The sequence below is a fragment of the Phascolarctos cinereus genome, unplaced genomic scaffold (assembly GCF_003287225.1).
Source record: "Phascolarctos cinereus isolate Bilbo 61053 unplaced genomic scaffold, phaCin_HiC Scaffold_5;HRSCAF=322, whole genome shotgun sequence".
In the NCBI taxonomy this organism is placed as follows: domain Eukaryota; kingdom Metazoa; phylum Chordata; class Mammalia; order Diprotodontia; family Phascolarctidae; genus Phascolarctos; species Phascolarctos cinereus.
Genome location: NW_027555958.1, coordinates 365,449,566 through 365,464,868, shown reverse-complemented (window position 1 = coordinate 365,464,868; position 15,303 = coordinate 365,449,566). Strand labels below are relative to the sequence as shown.

General features: G+C 40.2%; 1 protein-coding gene across 3 annotated transcripts in view; it reads left to right on the top strand.

The window, feature by feature from the left end:
• The first annotated feature begins 750 nt into the window (after window positions 1-750).
• Window positions 751-15,303, top strand: part of KCNK2 (potassium two pore domain channel subfamily K member 2) — a 193,907-nt gene continuing 179,354 nt past the window's right edge. Inside the window, exons 1-2 of one of the 3 annotated variants that reach the window (XM_021007782.2) lie at window positions 751-825; window positions 5,414-5,724. In XM_021007782.2, the coding sequence (XP_020863441.1) occupies window positions 774-825; window positions 5,414-5,724 (363 nt within the window). In that variant the 5' untranslated portion in view covers window positions 751-773. Of the gene's footprint in view, window positions 826-1,980; window positions 2,072-2,592; window positions 2,720-5,413; window positions 5,725-15,303 lie in introns of those variants that run through there. The other 2 variants (XM_021007785.1, XM_021007784.2) reach the window with 2 other exon arrangements.

Sequence of the window (15,303 nt, the reverse complement as noted above, 5' to 3'; positions counted from 1 at the left end):
AAGGCAAGAGACTGGGAGAGAGGGATCTAGAAACTGCTCTGAACATTTTAAAAGAACAAAGGTAGCTACAAAATTTCTTAGTCTTATTAAAGGTAACTTGCAGCTCTGTTGTGCCCCAGAAGTCACCTTCCAGGTTCACAGGGTCTCTGGGTTTCACCAGGAAGGTCTACTTATTACAGGACATGCACTCCTATTTGCCATGACTTACTGCTGTTACAGAAGGTAAATTTGGTGTGGTTGGTGGGGTGGGAGGGTGGAACACAGCAGGCAATTCATGCTGCAGCCCTGGAAAGGGAAAATAATTTACTCTGAGAGCTTTGGTTCTATTCCTGTTAAATCATTTGTGTACTGTGAAATGATTTATCTGTTAGCATAGGAGTTTCTAATCTAAACACCCTTTCCTCTCCTCCTATTCTTCCAACTGCTGTGTTAAGCAGGCTATGGCCACAAGTTTAGAGTATCCTGCTGCCAAAGCCAGGAGGACTTCAGAGTGGTGGAGGAGGGGGCTGATCTCATTCATCCGATTTCTGCTACCCTCCTGCCCCCACTGAAGTAGTACACTTTGTACGTCCACGAACTCTTGGCAACTGGTAGTTTCCGTAGAAGACCGTGCTTTCTCCTCTTTCATCCTTCAGCATCCCTCTTTAGTGTTTTTGTCCTTGACACATCTGTTCTCCCCGTCCCCTCCACCCCCACCTCCCCAATCCTGTCAAATCAAGGGTTGGTCAGAGTTCTCTTGGGGAATAAAGGAAGAAGCATCAGTTGTTGCTGGGATGATAGCTTGGCAGAGAAGAGGACAGATGGACTTTCTCACATCGGTACCAAGTAAGAGAGAGGAAGACCAACTATTGGGGTCTCTTTTCTGCACAATTACCCTTAGGCTCTCTAGCAAGAGCAGAGTGCCACCGTCAGATGGAAGGTCCCAGAGAGAGGGAAGACCACGTGGAACCATCTTAAGGACTCAAGACATCCTGTCTCCTTCCTTCAGCTATGAGGGACCAGTGCATGGATTCCAGGGACGAGGTTGGGGATTGGGTGGGGTACTGAGACTAGAGTACCATATACCTGAGAATAGTGGGTGTCACTTGGTTTTGGAGAAAATGGTGGCAGGGTCAGGGACCAGGGCACAGAGAGGAAGAGAAGCCAATTGAGCGCAACGGAGTTCCATTTCCAGCCAGGGAAAGGGGCACAGATCAGAGACGAAGCCATAGGCAGAAGGTGGCAGAGTGGTAGAGGTTGTCGGGAATTAGGGGGAGGACTGACAAGCGAAGAGCAAAGGTAGGGAGGAAGGAGGAGACAAGTAGGAGGGAAGATTGAAAGGAGGGAAAGGAGAAAGGCTATGGAGGGGCGGTGGAGGGGGAGAAAGGGAGGGAGAGAAGCAAAGAGAAGGGAGAGGAGGGGAAGCAGGCAGAGGTGGAGGAAGGAAAAGGGAGCCACACGGTGACTGTGTCACACACACACACACACACACACACACACACACACACACGCACACACACACACACGCACACGCACAGATACACACATACACAGGCTTATACACTCGCGCTCACGCATTGGGGGTGTGCGTGTGGGGGAGACTTTCAAGAGGAGACACACAAAGACATGCAAAGAGGGACCGAGCGAGATTCTCACACAAAGACAGCAGGGCGGACAGACTCGCAGACAGGACCGATTGACACAAAGGCTCCCGGTGACGGAGCGAGGAGGCGAGGGAGAGCCTGGGAGCCCCCCGGGCGGTGGCGGTGGCAGCAGCCCCACTCCGGCTCTCTCTTGCTCACCATCCGGTGACAGACGCAGCTCTAGAGCTCCCAAGCAGCGCCTTGCTCCCCCTTGGCCTGGGGGGCCTTGCAGGGGGGCTAGGGGCAGGAGGACCCAACTTCTCGCCTCTTTGCAGCAAGCCATCCACCAGTCCTTCCCCCCCCACCCCGTCCTCACCCCCCACCTTTTCGATTCAAGTCTATTTCCCCCTCCCCCGCTCCCTCCTGCCTCCCCCCCCCCCCATAAAACAAAGACTGGGAAAATGCCTGCCCCTGAAACTCGGAGCGCGCAGCCAGTCTGTGAATAAGAAGTGAGTATCTTGACTTGTTTTTTAAAAGCTTCGAGGCCCCCTCCCCTTAAGCCTACCCCCCTGCCCCAACACCTTTCCCGGTTTTGAATGCTGCATGCATGCCTCATGCTTTCCAGTTCCTCGCAGGAGACAGCCGGCTCCAGTGCGGGAGGTAAATCCCTTGTTCCCAGGCGTCATCCCTCCGGTCTCCGGGGGCCGCTTCATCCTAGGGGACAGTCGCCTGGCTTTCTCCAAGCTGTGTAGCCCATCCGGACTCCGTTTAAGGTCAACACCTTGGCTCTCACTTGGCGAGCAGATCATTTAGGGGCAAACACTTCCCCCCCCCATCCTAACCTAACCCCTCCTTCTTTCCCCTATTTTTACTTCCCTCACCCCACTAGCATCCCGGACTTTTGCATTTGCATTGAGTTTTTGCTTTGAATATTTTGAAAGATTTGTGATGCGGAGGGCGGGGGGAAGGGGAATAGAAGGAGGGGTCTATGAGGGGGAGAGGGAGGTTAGGATTGTGTAGGGTTATGTTATGCGGTGGTTGTCCACACTTGTTGCTAGCTGTGTGAAGAGAATAAGTGGTGCTGAAGTCTGGCTTCTGCCAGCATCAGGTCTCCTGTCAGAACCCCCGAAGAGTCTGTTTGAAGGATAAGTAAATGGGTGAGGATGGGGAGCATCTGCTTAAGAATAGCCTGTTATTAGTTTAGGAGCCCTCTTTGCTGAGGGAGAAAGGAGAGTAAGGAAAGATACAACCTCTATTTCTTTTCTCTGAGTGGCTTCCCAAAGGAAGCCAAAGGCTTATACCAAGCAAAGTTACAAACTCACTGGTTTCCCATATTTGACTTGGAAAAAAAAGATTATTTTTGGTTTTTATCTGAGATTTCGCCAAAATTTCAATATACTCAATTATTAGAATAGACCTCTCACTTGTTTTTGGTAATTGAAAAAGTTTTAATTGCTGGGGAGAAGTAGATTTCTTTGAATTTTAAAAAGATAAATTTGGACTTCTTCCAGTAATAAATTGAGTGACTGTTATAAGTGCATAAGGAAAGGTGCCATGATCTTTTGAGAAGCAGTAATTTTCAAAGGTTCCCAGATTCTTCAGGTTAGAAAACACCGATTTAAAGGATTGTCTGTGTCTGTGTGTTGATGGGATTTAGGGGAGCTCTGAGATTTCTTCCAAAGGTTAAGTGCAGTGTGGGAGCATAAACACTGTTCAATTCTATTCTGTTCTGCTCAATGATTGTTTGAGTTTGTATTATTTGTCATTAGTATCGTTATTTATCACCCAGATATGCCAATAGAGCTTGTCTGTCTATCTATCTAATCAAGCCTTATTATGTTTATTTTATTTTTCCTTGAGGACAGTGACTCTGAAAAGAATCCTCATTTAGGAAGTCTGAGCTTTGAATTTTCTTAATTATATAAGGTTAAACACATTCATGTTATATTCAGTTATATAATAATTATCTTTCAAAAAGTAATAATAATGGTTTTAACCACTGGCATTATTTAGTGCAGCTGAATATACTTGGGGGGGGAAGATAAACACATATCCATGTAGATATTTATCTGTCTGGATACATATTAAGGTGTCCTCAGAACATTTCCTTTTTAATTTTTTTTTTAGTAGGTGAAAGAAACATGCTATATTGGTTTACAGCTGTGAACTCACTTTTTTTGGAGAAAAATGAAAAAGGGGTATGAGTTCTACTCAATGAAGAGACCATTTTTTCATCCGCCACCACATTACAGCTGTGCTGAAGCCCAGAGCTTTAAATAGCTTTGTGTACAAAGCTTCTAGCCTAAGTGCTACTGTAGATTTATTTTATGAAATGAAACTGTGGTTGGTAGCTGTATAGTTTAACTCATAGAGGATAATCTGGGAGAGGGATTAGACATGTGAAATATGACATTTTGACTTCACTCTTTACTACATATGTGTTCTTAAATATTCAGTTATCTTTGAATTTCTCACATGACTACCTAATGTGTATCTCACATCATCAACATTAATATCTATAATGTACAATATGGTAAATTCATTTACTGAAGTATTGAATTATGAAGTATATTAATTCATTCTATGACTATATACTTAGGGAACTTGATACTACAGTCTTTTCTGTCTGGGCTCATGTAGATACTTCTAATCCATTTCCATCTAACAATCAACAAACATTTATTAAGTGGCTATTGTGTGTAAGATACTATACTTGTAAGGTCATAAGTCAAAAATATTTTGGTTAAAACTTTCAGTGAAACACTGTCATTCCAGTGGTTTGTTGACATAGATATAATCAAATGTCCTTTAGTAGATGTTTGATTCCCTTCTTCCCCTCCTGCAACACTGTAGAATTCTGATATTTCTTTTATTTTCTAAAAGGGAATCCATTAATGATATTTTTGAATAGCTGAGATGAATAATAAATGGCTTCATAGTTACAGCAAAGTGTATGAGAATTTGTAAGAGGACATATAAATATACACTAATGGAGCAATTATCTTTTTACAGATCATGGAGGGTACAAGAGTACAGGGGTAGGAGACAAAGTTTAAATTTCTTTTTCTGGATGATTGATTGTTGTCCAAATACTTGTGAGTTGTACCTAGGATTGTGTTTCTGTAAGTAGCAATGAATTTCCTTTTTTGAACATGCCACAATTTAAAAGAATGAAAGAAAGAGGAAATTTTATTTTGTGGTCCCATTGGACACTAGGAAAAAGAGCTTACATGATGCAAAGAAGGTTCAGTGACATTATAAATACTGCATATTTGCTATTTTCAAAAGTGTTGGTATCTTAAGGACCTTAAGGTACAAAAATAATGCTTACTTTAAATGGCAAAATAACAAATTGTTTCTTATGTTGTTCTGACTGTTCTGATTGTAAGCTGCTTGAGAACAGAGGCTGTGAGTGTTTTTCTTTTTTTAATGTATTTCAAGCATATAGGACTCAAACAAAACCCCATTTATTTTCTAGCACAGAAGATGGCTATAAAAAGTATCTTGCTATAGCAAAAGACTATGAATTTGGAATTTTAAAAGGGAATTCTTTGCAAATTCTCATCTTTGTTCAAGTTTCCAGGTCCACCTCTTCTTTCTTTTCTCAGTACCACATGAAATCCTGAGAATAAAGATCCCAACACTTTCTCTGGACAAGTACCCATATATAGGCTACTAGATCTGAGATTCTAGGAAGTGATATCTGGTCTGAATATTAGAGCTCAGCTACCTTCTACCAGGAAAGCAAGGAGAGTTGAAATAAGTTATGCTGGCCCCATTAAAAAAAAAGTCACCCAACCAGAACACCCTAAATCAACTCCAACTTAATACTCCTTCTCTGTTATTACTAGTGGCGGCACCTGACTTGCTGGATCCTAAATCTGCCACTCAGAACTCCAAACCGAGGCTCTCCTTTTCTACGAAGCCCACAGTACTTTCTTCCCGGGTGGAGAGTGACACAACTATTAATGTTATGAAATGGAAGACAGTCTCCACGATTTTCCTGGTGGTTGTCGTGTATCTGATCATTGGAGCCACTGTGTTCAAAGCTCTGGAGCAACCTCATGAGATTTCACGGAGGACCACCATTGTGATTCAGAAGCAGACATTCATATCTCAACACTCTTGTGTCAATGCAACTGAGCTGGACGAACTCATCCAGGTAACCTGTATGTAAGGAGCTGCTGTTGTGTATTCTCTGTGGAGAAAGAAAAGGGTTGGGTTAGATTTTAGAGTAAGGGTTGGCAGTCTGTAAGACGGGTCACTGTGTAGCAGTGACAATGGCCTTCTACCATTCATTCCCCATCACACACGTCTCTAAAATTTTTTTTTACCTTTTTTCTTTCTCTCCTTTTTCTGTCCTCTTCCACTTACTCTCAAATACCATTTTTTTTTCTCCTTTTCCCCCCTTTTCTTTTCATCTTACCTATATGATAGGCCTTCTAGTTGTAGTACTCACAGATTTTGGGGGGAACTTCTGGGAGCTCTCTGGTTTAGAGAATCTGTTTATTTCTCATCAAATACTGGGATGACTAATTATTGCAGAAAGAAATGTTAAAAATATGTATGTGTTTGGAGGCTGTAGGAAGAGACTAACAAGTGAATTGGGAGAGCAACGAGGTGCTCATTTGAAATCAGAATTAAAGGGGAGCTGTTGTATTTATGAGGTGCTCTTCATAGCCAATAAGTTGTTTCTGATTCCATTTGCTCTGATCAGTGTGCATTTATCATGACCTCCTTGGTATGAGCACCCAGGGGTTACTGATTAAACTGCCATTCAGCAGAGTTAAAAGCAATTTACTAGATCCCAGAGGAATGAGCTCATGGATTCATCCTGACTTAGTTTAACTTAGTTTGAAAAATAGGAAGAAAGAAAAGATCTGGAAAATTCAATTCAATTAAACAAATACTTAGGAAGCATCTGCTGTATGCAAAATACTGGAGCAAGCTTTGAGATAAAAGAACAAGTAGACTTATTACTCCATTCTCAGATGGTGGTATGTTATTTGCTCCTTTTCCCCCATTAAATTGTCTTTATATTGATCAAAAGCATGACCCTAGAAATTTCCCAGAAGTAGATAAATGACTCATTATTCAAAGTAATTTACATTGATATTTCTTTTACAAATCCTAATTTCTATATTGCTTTGAGTCAAATTGGAAGAAAAGTTAATTGTTTACAAGTTATCAGCTAATTTTTTTCTCTATCTCTCAAAGACTATGTATCATCTGAATTTAATCAAATGAACTCCTTGGAGAAGGGAATTATTATATCTAAACAACTGCAGGTTCTGGGAACTTTATTATAGTATTCCCAGCATATTCCACCTTTCTGGCTTTCCATAAGCCTTTCTCTGTCTTTCTACATTACAACTACACAATTTCATGCCAAAAATTAGATGTCTAAATGCAATAACCTTGTTCAGATCTCTGATCCATAGTACCACTCATTCTAGATCCTTCTCATATTGCCCCAGAAAGTTCTCTTTTCCACCTGTCTTTGACTACTCCTCTATTGACATATCCTCTTCCCTTACATATTTTGCTCACTTGGTGGCCTATGTCAGACAGGATGGATTATGTAATTCTAGGTAGTGCTGGAGGATGCCCAGGGTCCACCAAACAACCTACCTTGGTGTGATGTGTCAGAGAATATTGACCATCGTGGCCTCATTGTTTTTTAAATAGCTGAAAACTACATTAATCAAAGATGACCCATCTTTATCTTATTGATCTTCATGGACAATCAGGATTAACCTTATTGATTTTTACTGCAAATTGACTTGTATTTGCCCATTTGTTGAAAATTGCTTTCAATTCCTTTCTTCTTTCTTTCTTTTTTTTTTTGGCAAGGAAAATTGTGATAATTGGGATTGTCTGTTATTGACTAAATGTGATAACAGCCATCAAACCCATTGTTTCAAGAAGTTTTTTTTTTCTATAGAGGAATCACTACCAGAAACATATTGGGGAGGCAGTGGGACGTGAATTCAGATCTTTGACTCTAAAACAGGTATTAGGAACTATGAAAGAGTAGGAGAGGGGAAATGCTGGTAAAGAGAGATCCTGTTAAGAGGACTGTTGGCAGATAATTGGCAGATAGCTGTTAATCTGACTGTCAAATGGTCTAATGACTCTCATCAGAATATATCAAGCCAATTACTTCAAGAATTAGTGGAGGAATTGGTGTTTCCCCAGTATGCTTGCAAGTATGGAATACTAGTGTTGATGAACAAACAGTTCAAGAGGAAGGGGCAAAGGAAATGATCTAGAGGAAGAATTTCTTGGCTTTGGTTTTTCAACACTTCTCTCAACGGCATGAAGAGTCAAGCTGAATTTGTTCTGATGCCAAGAACCATTAAATTAAAATAGTATTGGTAAAAAGAAATACATTTAAGACATTAAAAATGCTCTTTTGTCATGGCTAATAAACTCTCAATGTACAGAACCCTATTACTGTGTGGTTTTGTCTAGGCTGAAGCTCTAGTTATATTTCTCACATACATAGTGAGGCATAAAGCAACTTCTACTTCATAAACGTTCTAACCTGAACTAATTTTTTTAGCGAGGCAGCTAGGTAGTGATGAGGTCTAGAGGTTTAGGGGTGCTGGAACCCCAAGATTGTGAAGTGGGGCCCTGTCTGAATGAATTTAACCCAAATCTTCCAGCCAGAGAAGTTTATTAGAGATAAATCATGTAGGCCAGGTGATGCCCATAAGGACGAGTGGGCATGAGAGATTCTCAGAGTTTGAATGGGGGCTAGGGTGGATCTTATACACTAAAGTAACTTTGGGTGGCCAGAGGAGGGGGCTGGGAAAAGGGTCTAGGTAAGAATTCAGATTGGAAGGTCTGAGAGATTGAACAGACAATGGGAATAGATAATGAAGGGAATTGAAAGGCATCTGAATGAGATCAAAAAGGTGGAGCTAGGGCTTTCAAAGGGAGATAAGGGGAGTAGATAAGGAACCTAAAATGGGAGACAGATTCTTTTCAGGGCAAGGGCCTAAGGTACATCTGGATAAGATCAAAAGGTAGAACTAGGGCTTTCAAAGGGAAATAAGGAGCTGGGGCATGTAGACAAATGGGAGCCAGATTCCCTTAGGGGCCCACACCTAATCAGTAGCACAGTGGATAGAGTGCTATATTTGGAATCAGGAAGGCCTGAGATCAAATCTAAGTACTTCATAGAGATGTAACCCTAAGCAAGTCACTTAAGATCTGCCTGCCTCAGTTTCCTCATCTATCAAATAAGAATAATAATATCCTCTACCTTCCAGGATTGTTGTGAGGATCAAATGATAATACTATTTTTGAAGTGCTCCACAAATATTAAAGTGCTATGTTCACACTAGCTATTGTTATTGTTGTTTCTAGATGCCATTATTTTAGTGAGATTTGCCTTTATGAACATCCTAATTCAGGGTTCAGTTTCTAGATATGCATTAAATCCAAAGTAATTTTGTCCTGGATTCAATTTTTTCATCTGCAAAATGCGAGCAGTGGACGAGGTGGCCCCAAAGGGGCCTCTATGTTCACACATTGTCTTAGAAGGGTAACGATGTTCACCTTTGATGTTGAATCATGGGATTGAGAGTTAGAAGAGACCTTTACTTAATCCTTCACTTTACAGTTGAGTAAAGTGAGGCTTAGAGACACTGAATGACTTACTTGAGGTCATACTAATAGTAAATAGTAGAGTTGAAGATTTGAGGTCAGTATCAGAGATTTCAAATCCAAGGCTTGTTAGACTACATTATGTTGATGCTAGTGACTTATGTTACCAAATCTATTAGTTGTCTTTGAATGGGGAGCCTTGAAGGAATGGTACTAGACAGGAAAGCTTTGTTGAAGCATGACATCAAGAAAAGTCTACAGTATGAGTTTTTATACCACAATAAAAAGACCGAGGTGGGGTGTCTCAATTCTTTGGGGGTGAGAAGAACAGAAAAGATGTCCCTTGGCTGCCAAGAAAGCAGCATTGCAACACTGGTTTCTTGGAGAAGAGCAGGTACTCAGGAGTAACTTTTTCTAGGCATATCTCCTCCCCTCTACACACATACTTGGAACTTGTCCTAGCTACTTCCCCCCTCAACCTCCCTGATATTAACTGTCTCAGACTGTTCTATAGCTGAGATATAGATAATAATCTCAGACCATTCTATAGCTTCCTGATTTTAAGGACAAAAATTATTAAAGGGTAATTAACTTTTTCTTATTTGAATTCATGTAATTCTGGGAATTAAAAATATATTCTTTATGTAGTGATAATAATACTTGGTATTGGTGTTGGTTGGGGGATGGTGTTATGAGAGGTAGGTAGTACAGTGGATAGAGAACAAATCTCCAATTTAGGAAGACCTGGGTTCAAGTTCTGACTCTGACACATGCTGGCTGTGTGACCCTAGGAAAGTCACTTAATCTCTCTGTGTTCCAGGCAACTCTCCAAAATGACAGGACTCAGAGTGGGTGTTGATCTGCATTGGTAGATGGAGTTGTCTACACTAGTAAAATTACTGGTCTGATTTCTTTGCCTCCCCCCCTTCCCTCAAATAAGTTAGGGTAGGATTATAAGCTAAAAACAAAAAGCAGCTTGTTGAAGAAACAATGCTTGGTTCATAAAGGCATTTGAATATTAATTAACGAATATTGGTAAATTGCTTTGGAGAGGATAAAGGACATGAGGCTATTATGCGTCATCAAGTATCATGAGAACTGATGTAATAAAGGATTCACTAAAAGAATACTAACTAAAAATAATGGATAGAAGGGTATCATTGGATATGCTTTAATCATAAGTTGAGAGAGACTGAGGGGAATTATTGTGATTATTCATTGTAATACACTCTTTAAATAGTCTATGGCTGAGTATTTCTTGAGTCTAAACTAAAATAAAATACACATGGTTTAATTTAATTCTAAGCCATGTATCCTAGGCAAATAAACATTCATGGAACAAAACTGATCATAAATAATTGGTATATGAATTACCTAATATAGTATTGTCAACAAAAATAATAATACTTAATATTATTAACAGTAATAAGTACCTTGCACTTTTATAGGCTGTCTTTATGACTTTTAAAAGTGCTTTCACATGCATTATCTCATTTGATCTTTGCCTCGATCTCATGAGGCAAGCAAGGCAGGCATTATTATCCTCATTTTACAGGAGTGAAACAGAAAAGTTAAGTGATTTGCTCAAGATTGTACAACTAGCAACCTTTTCCCACTCTCACTTCTGTCATCTACCAATTCCCAGGATACTTTCCCACCTTTGTCAATGATTTCCTGGCTCACATTCTTCCTTTCTCCTGGATCCTCTGCTACCACCTTCACTGAAGTAAATATACCTTATAATGATTCTTCTAATACTTGAATCTGTCAGAATTTCTTAACTTTGTCAGTTCTAATAACCTCTCCTTTCACTCCATTGCTCCAAACCCCGGACTATGAAATTCTTATATTCTGACCATAGCTTGTGATCCTTCCATTTTTCCTTTTCACTTGTGTGTATTGATGAGGTACCAGTGGGACCATTGTCTCCTTAAGTGCTCCCTCATCTCCAAGCGCATCACACCTATGCTGGTATTATTTGCCACCTTAGGCCAAATCCTATGATCAGCCATATAAAATTCTTCCACCCCTCTCTCCGCATGAGTTAAAATATCTCTATGCAAGTGATTTCTAAGAGCTTTATCTCTAGCTCCAGTCTGTCTCTCTCCAATTGCCTCTTGGAAAGGCAAACTCAACATGTCCAAAACAGATCTCATTATCTTTTCCCCAAAACCTTCTCTTTTCCCAAACTTCCCAATTACTGCCATATGTTCTTTCATCCTTCTAATCACCCATGCTTACAATCTCAACATTGTAAACTAAACTCCTTGTTCTCACCTAATTCGTATATCTAATCCATTGCCAAATTTTGCATCTCTTCTCCCCTTCTGTCCACTTACACAACCAATCAGTCAGTCAATAAACATTCATTAAGTACCTGCAATGTGCCAGTCATTGTACTAAAGGGGATATGCAAAGAAAGATAAAATACAATCCTTTCTCTCAAGGATCAAAGTCTAAAGATGGAGACAACAAGCAAATGGCTATGTACAAGTTATATATAGTATAAATTGGAAATAGTCAAAAGAGAAAAGGCACTAGAATTAAAGGTGATTAACAAGGGCCTGTGAAAGGTAAGATTTTAGCTGGGACTTGAAGCAAATCAAGAGACAGAGAAGAAGAGAGAAAATATTCCAAGCATAGCGCACAGCCAGTGAAAATTCCTGAAGTTGGGAAATGCAGTGGCTTATTGAAGGAACAGCAGAGGCCAGTGTCATTGATTACAGAGTATGTAAGAAGACAGAAAAGTAGGGAGGGCAGGTTATGAAAAGCTTTCAGTGTCAAACAGAAGATTTTATATTTAATCTTGAAGGTGATAAGGAGCCACTAAAGTTTATTGAATGGGAGGTGGGGGAAGTTGCTATGGTAACCTATGCTTTTAGGAAGGTCACTTTGATGACTGAATGGAGAATAGACTGGAATAGAGAGAAATTTGTGACAGACAGATCAACCAGTAGTCTACTTATTATGGCAATTCAGGTGTGAGGTGATAAGGGCTTTCACTAGGGTGTGGTGGCAGTGTTAAAGGAGAAAAGGGGGCAGATGTGAGAGATGTCACAAAGGTAAAATTGATAAGGCCTTGGAGACAGATTGTATATGGAGGTAGTGGTGGTGAGAGGGAATGAGGAGTTGAGGATAACACCTAAGTTGCAAACCTAAGTGGCTATGAGGATATTGCTGCCCTCAACAGCAATAGAGAAATTAGAAAGAGGAGGTTTGGGGTGAAGCATGTCCAAATGGGACACACAACCACAACCTAGTTCAGGTCCTCATCACCTCTCACCTAGATAACTTCAGTAGACTTATAACTGGTCTCCTTTCTGAAGTGTTTCTCCAATCCGCTCCATCCTCCACTCAGCTGCCAATACGATTTTTCTAAAACTTAATTCTGAAAATATTCCTTCTCCTCCCACAGTGAGCTCTAGTGTCTCCCAATGATCTCTAGATCAAATATTAAATTTGTTAGTGTTTGAAGCTCTTTATGCTTTGACCTCTTCCTCCTTTTGCATTCTGCTTGTGCTTTGCTACCCCTGACATTCTACTGTCCAGCCACACTGGGCTACTTGCAGTTTCTTGAACCCTCATTTCCTATCTCTCTGCCTTTGCCTTGGCTGTGCCTCATCACTGTAACACTTTTCCCTCTCACTTCTAATTTCCTTCAAGACTCAACTCAATGTTTTTCTGCAGGAGGCCTTTCTCATTCCCTCCATATGCAAAATAGCTTTCTCTTTCAGATTAACCTTCCATCTGTTCCATACATATGTCACTATGCAATATTGTCTCCTTCATTAGAATCTACCCTCCTTGAGCTCAAGGACTGCTTTTTGTGGCCTTTCTTTGTATCTTAGCACAGTGCCTGGCATATAGTAAACACCTAATAAATGTGTATTGACTGATTGACCATCCTAGAATCTCTCATCCCTTTAATCTTCCACAATCTCCACTTTTGAGTAGTTAAATCTCAACTCTGGTTTGTTTGTTTGCTTTCTAGTCAAGCTTTAGGCTACCAATATTGCTCAAGAAAGTTAAAAAAAAGTTTTAATTTAATGTATTATAAATTCATACTGACAAACCTCACCTTAAATCTCACTGCTACTCCACAAAGGGAGGCAATATGATGCAATTAGAAAGTGTACCAGGCAGGGTCTGGGGACCTGGGTTCAAGTCTTAGCTCTTGGACTAATCACCTATGTGATTTTGGGCAAGTACCTCTCCCCAGCCAGTTTCATCTTTTGTAAAATGATATCTAATAGCTTTTTGAGAGCTAACAAACTAGAATTCTCTTGTTAACAACCTTCAACAAATATTTATAACCTTTTCTCTCTCTTAAGCCCCCAGCCCTTTTTTGTCTCTTATTTTCAGCAGACTATCTCACCTCTTCCTTCACTCAGCAAATAGATATCATCTCCTTCCGTGGCTTCAATGACTATCTCTATATAAATGACCTCCAAATCTATATTCATTTGCAAAATGGGATCAACAGTACTACCCCACAGAGTTGTGAGGCTCAAATGACATACTATGTATAAGGTGCTTTGCAAACTTTGGGACACTACATAAATGCTATTATTATTATTATTATTAATTTCATAGAAACAGAATGGCTTAGTGCACAAAGGCCCAGCTTTGGAGCTGGAGAAGACTTGGGTTCAAGTTCTTTCTCTCAAACATATTTTCTGTGCGACAATAGACAGGTCAGCTAACTTTTTAGTTACGCCTTTCAGCAACTGGTCTCCTTATTTCATGAAAAAGATATTCTGTCTTATCTCCAGGGAATTTTCTCTGTCTTCCATGCCTAGAATCCTCTTCCTCCTTGTCTCCTCCTTCCGGCTTTCTTCAAATCCCAACTAAAATCCCATCTTCCGCAGGAAGCCTTTGTCAACTCCTCTTAATTCTCTTAATACCTTCTTTCTGTTAATTATTTCCTATTTTTAGCTTGTTTGTATGAATTTGTTTGCTTGTTGTCTCTTCCATTTGACTGTGAGCTCTTTGAAGGCAGGGACTTCTTCCTCTTTCTGTATCCTCAGCACTTAGCACAGTGCCTGGCACAGAGTGGATATTTAATAAATGCTTATTGACTGACAGGCAATTGTTTATGGTTGTAAATTGCAGATGAGTTGCCAGTCTGCCTCTGTGAAAGGAATTTTGTATCACAAATTCCCTCTAGTGATGGAATCACAAGTCTGGACCAAAATTAAAACAAAAAAGCTCTGATATTTCCTCTGAACTTCAGGTCCACATCTCCTGCTGCCTGTTGGACACCTCCACTTGGATATCCTTCTAGTATATAAACTCAACAAGTGAAAATTTGAATTCATAATTATCTTGCTCAGAACCTGCCCTTGGCCTGCCACCTTTCCTTTTCTGTTGGCACCCCTCTATTCTCTCATTTCCCAGACCTGAATCCCTCATGTCATCTTTGACTGTTTTTCTCCATCACCATCATCCTCAAATATAGCCACACATTGTCAATTTTGTTTCATACCATCTTGCCAATATATCCCCCTTTTTCTACTCATTCTTGCCACCACACTGGTGCTTGCCCTGATCATGTCCCACCTGAATTATTGCTATAGATAGTCTCTTATCTGTTCTCTCTGACACCAGACTCTCCTTTCCCTATTGTTTCTTTCTCTAGCTGCCAAAAATAATATTGTAGTGCACAGCTGATATCTTCCTCTAAAATGTTTAAAGGAATTTTATTGCTAAAGAAGTGAAGTAGCAGGTGCTTCACAAAATGTTTTAATTTTTTTTATTTAACAAAGTTTGTTTTTTTCCCCCTCAAACTCCATTGGAAAAAATAAAAATAAAACCATCCTAACAAATATATGTAGTGAAGCAAAACAAAGCCCCACATTGACTGAATCTAAAAACTATATGCCGTCTTTTGTGTCTTGAGTCCATCATTCATCCCTAAGGAGGTAGGTGGCATGTTCATTGTGGGTCCTCTGGAATCCTGGTTGGTTATTGAGTCGATCAAAGTTCTCTAGTCTTTCAAAGTTGTTTGCTTTACAATGTTGTTGTTCTTGTACAAATTTGTTCTACTGGTTCTGCTTACTTCATGCAAGTCTTCTCTTCTGAAAAAGAATCCCTTTCAGCATTTCTTATGGCACAATAGTAGTCCATT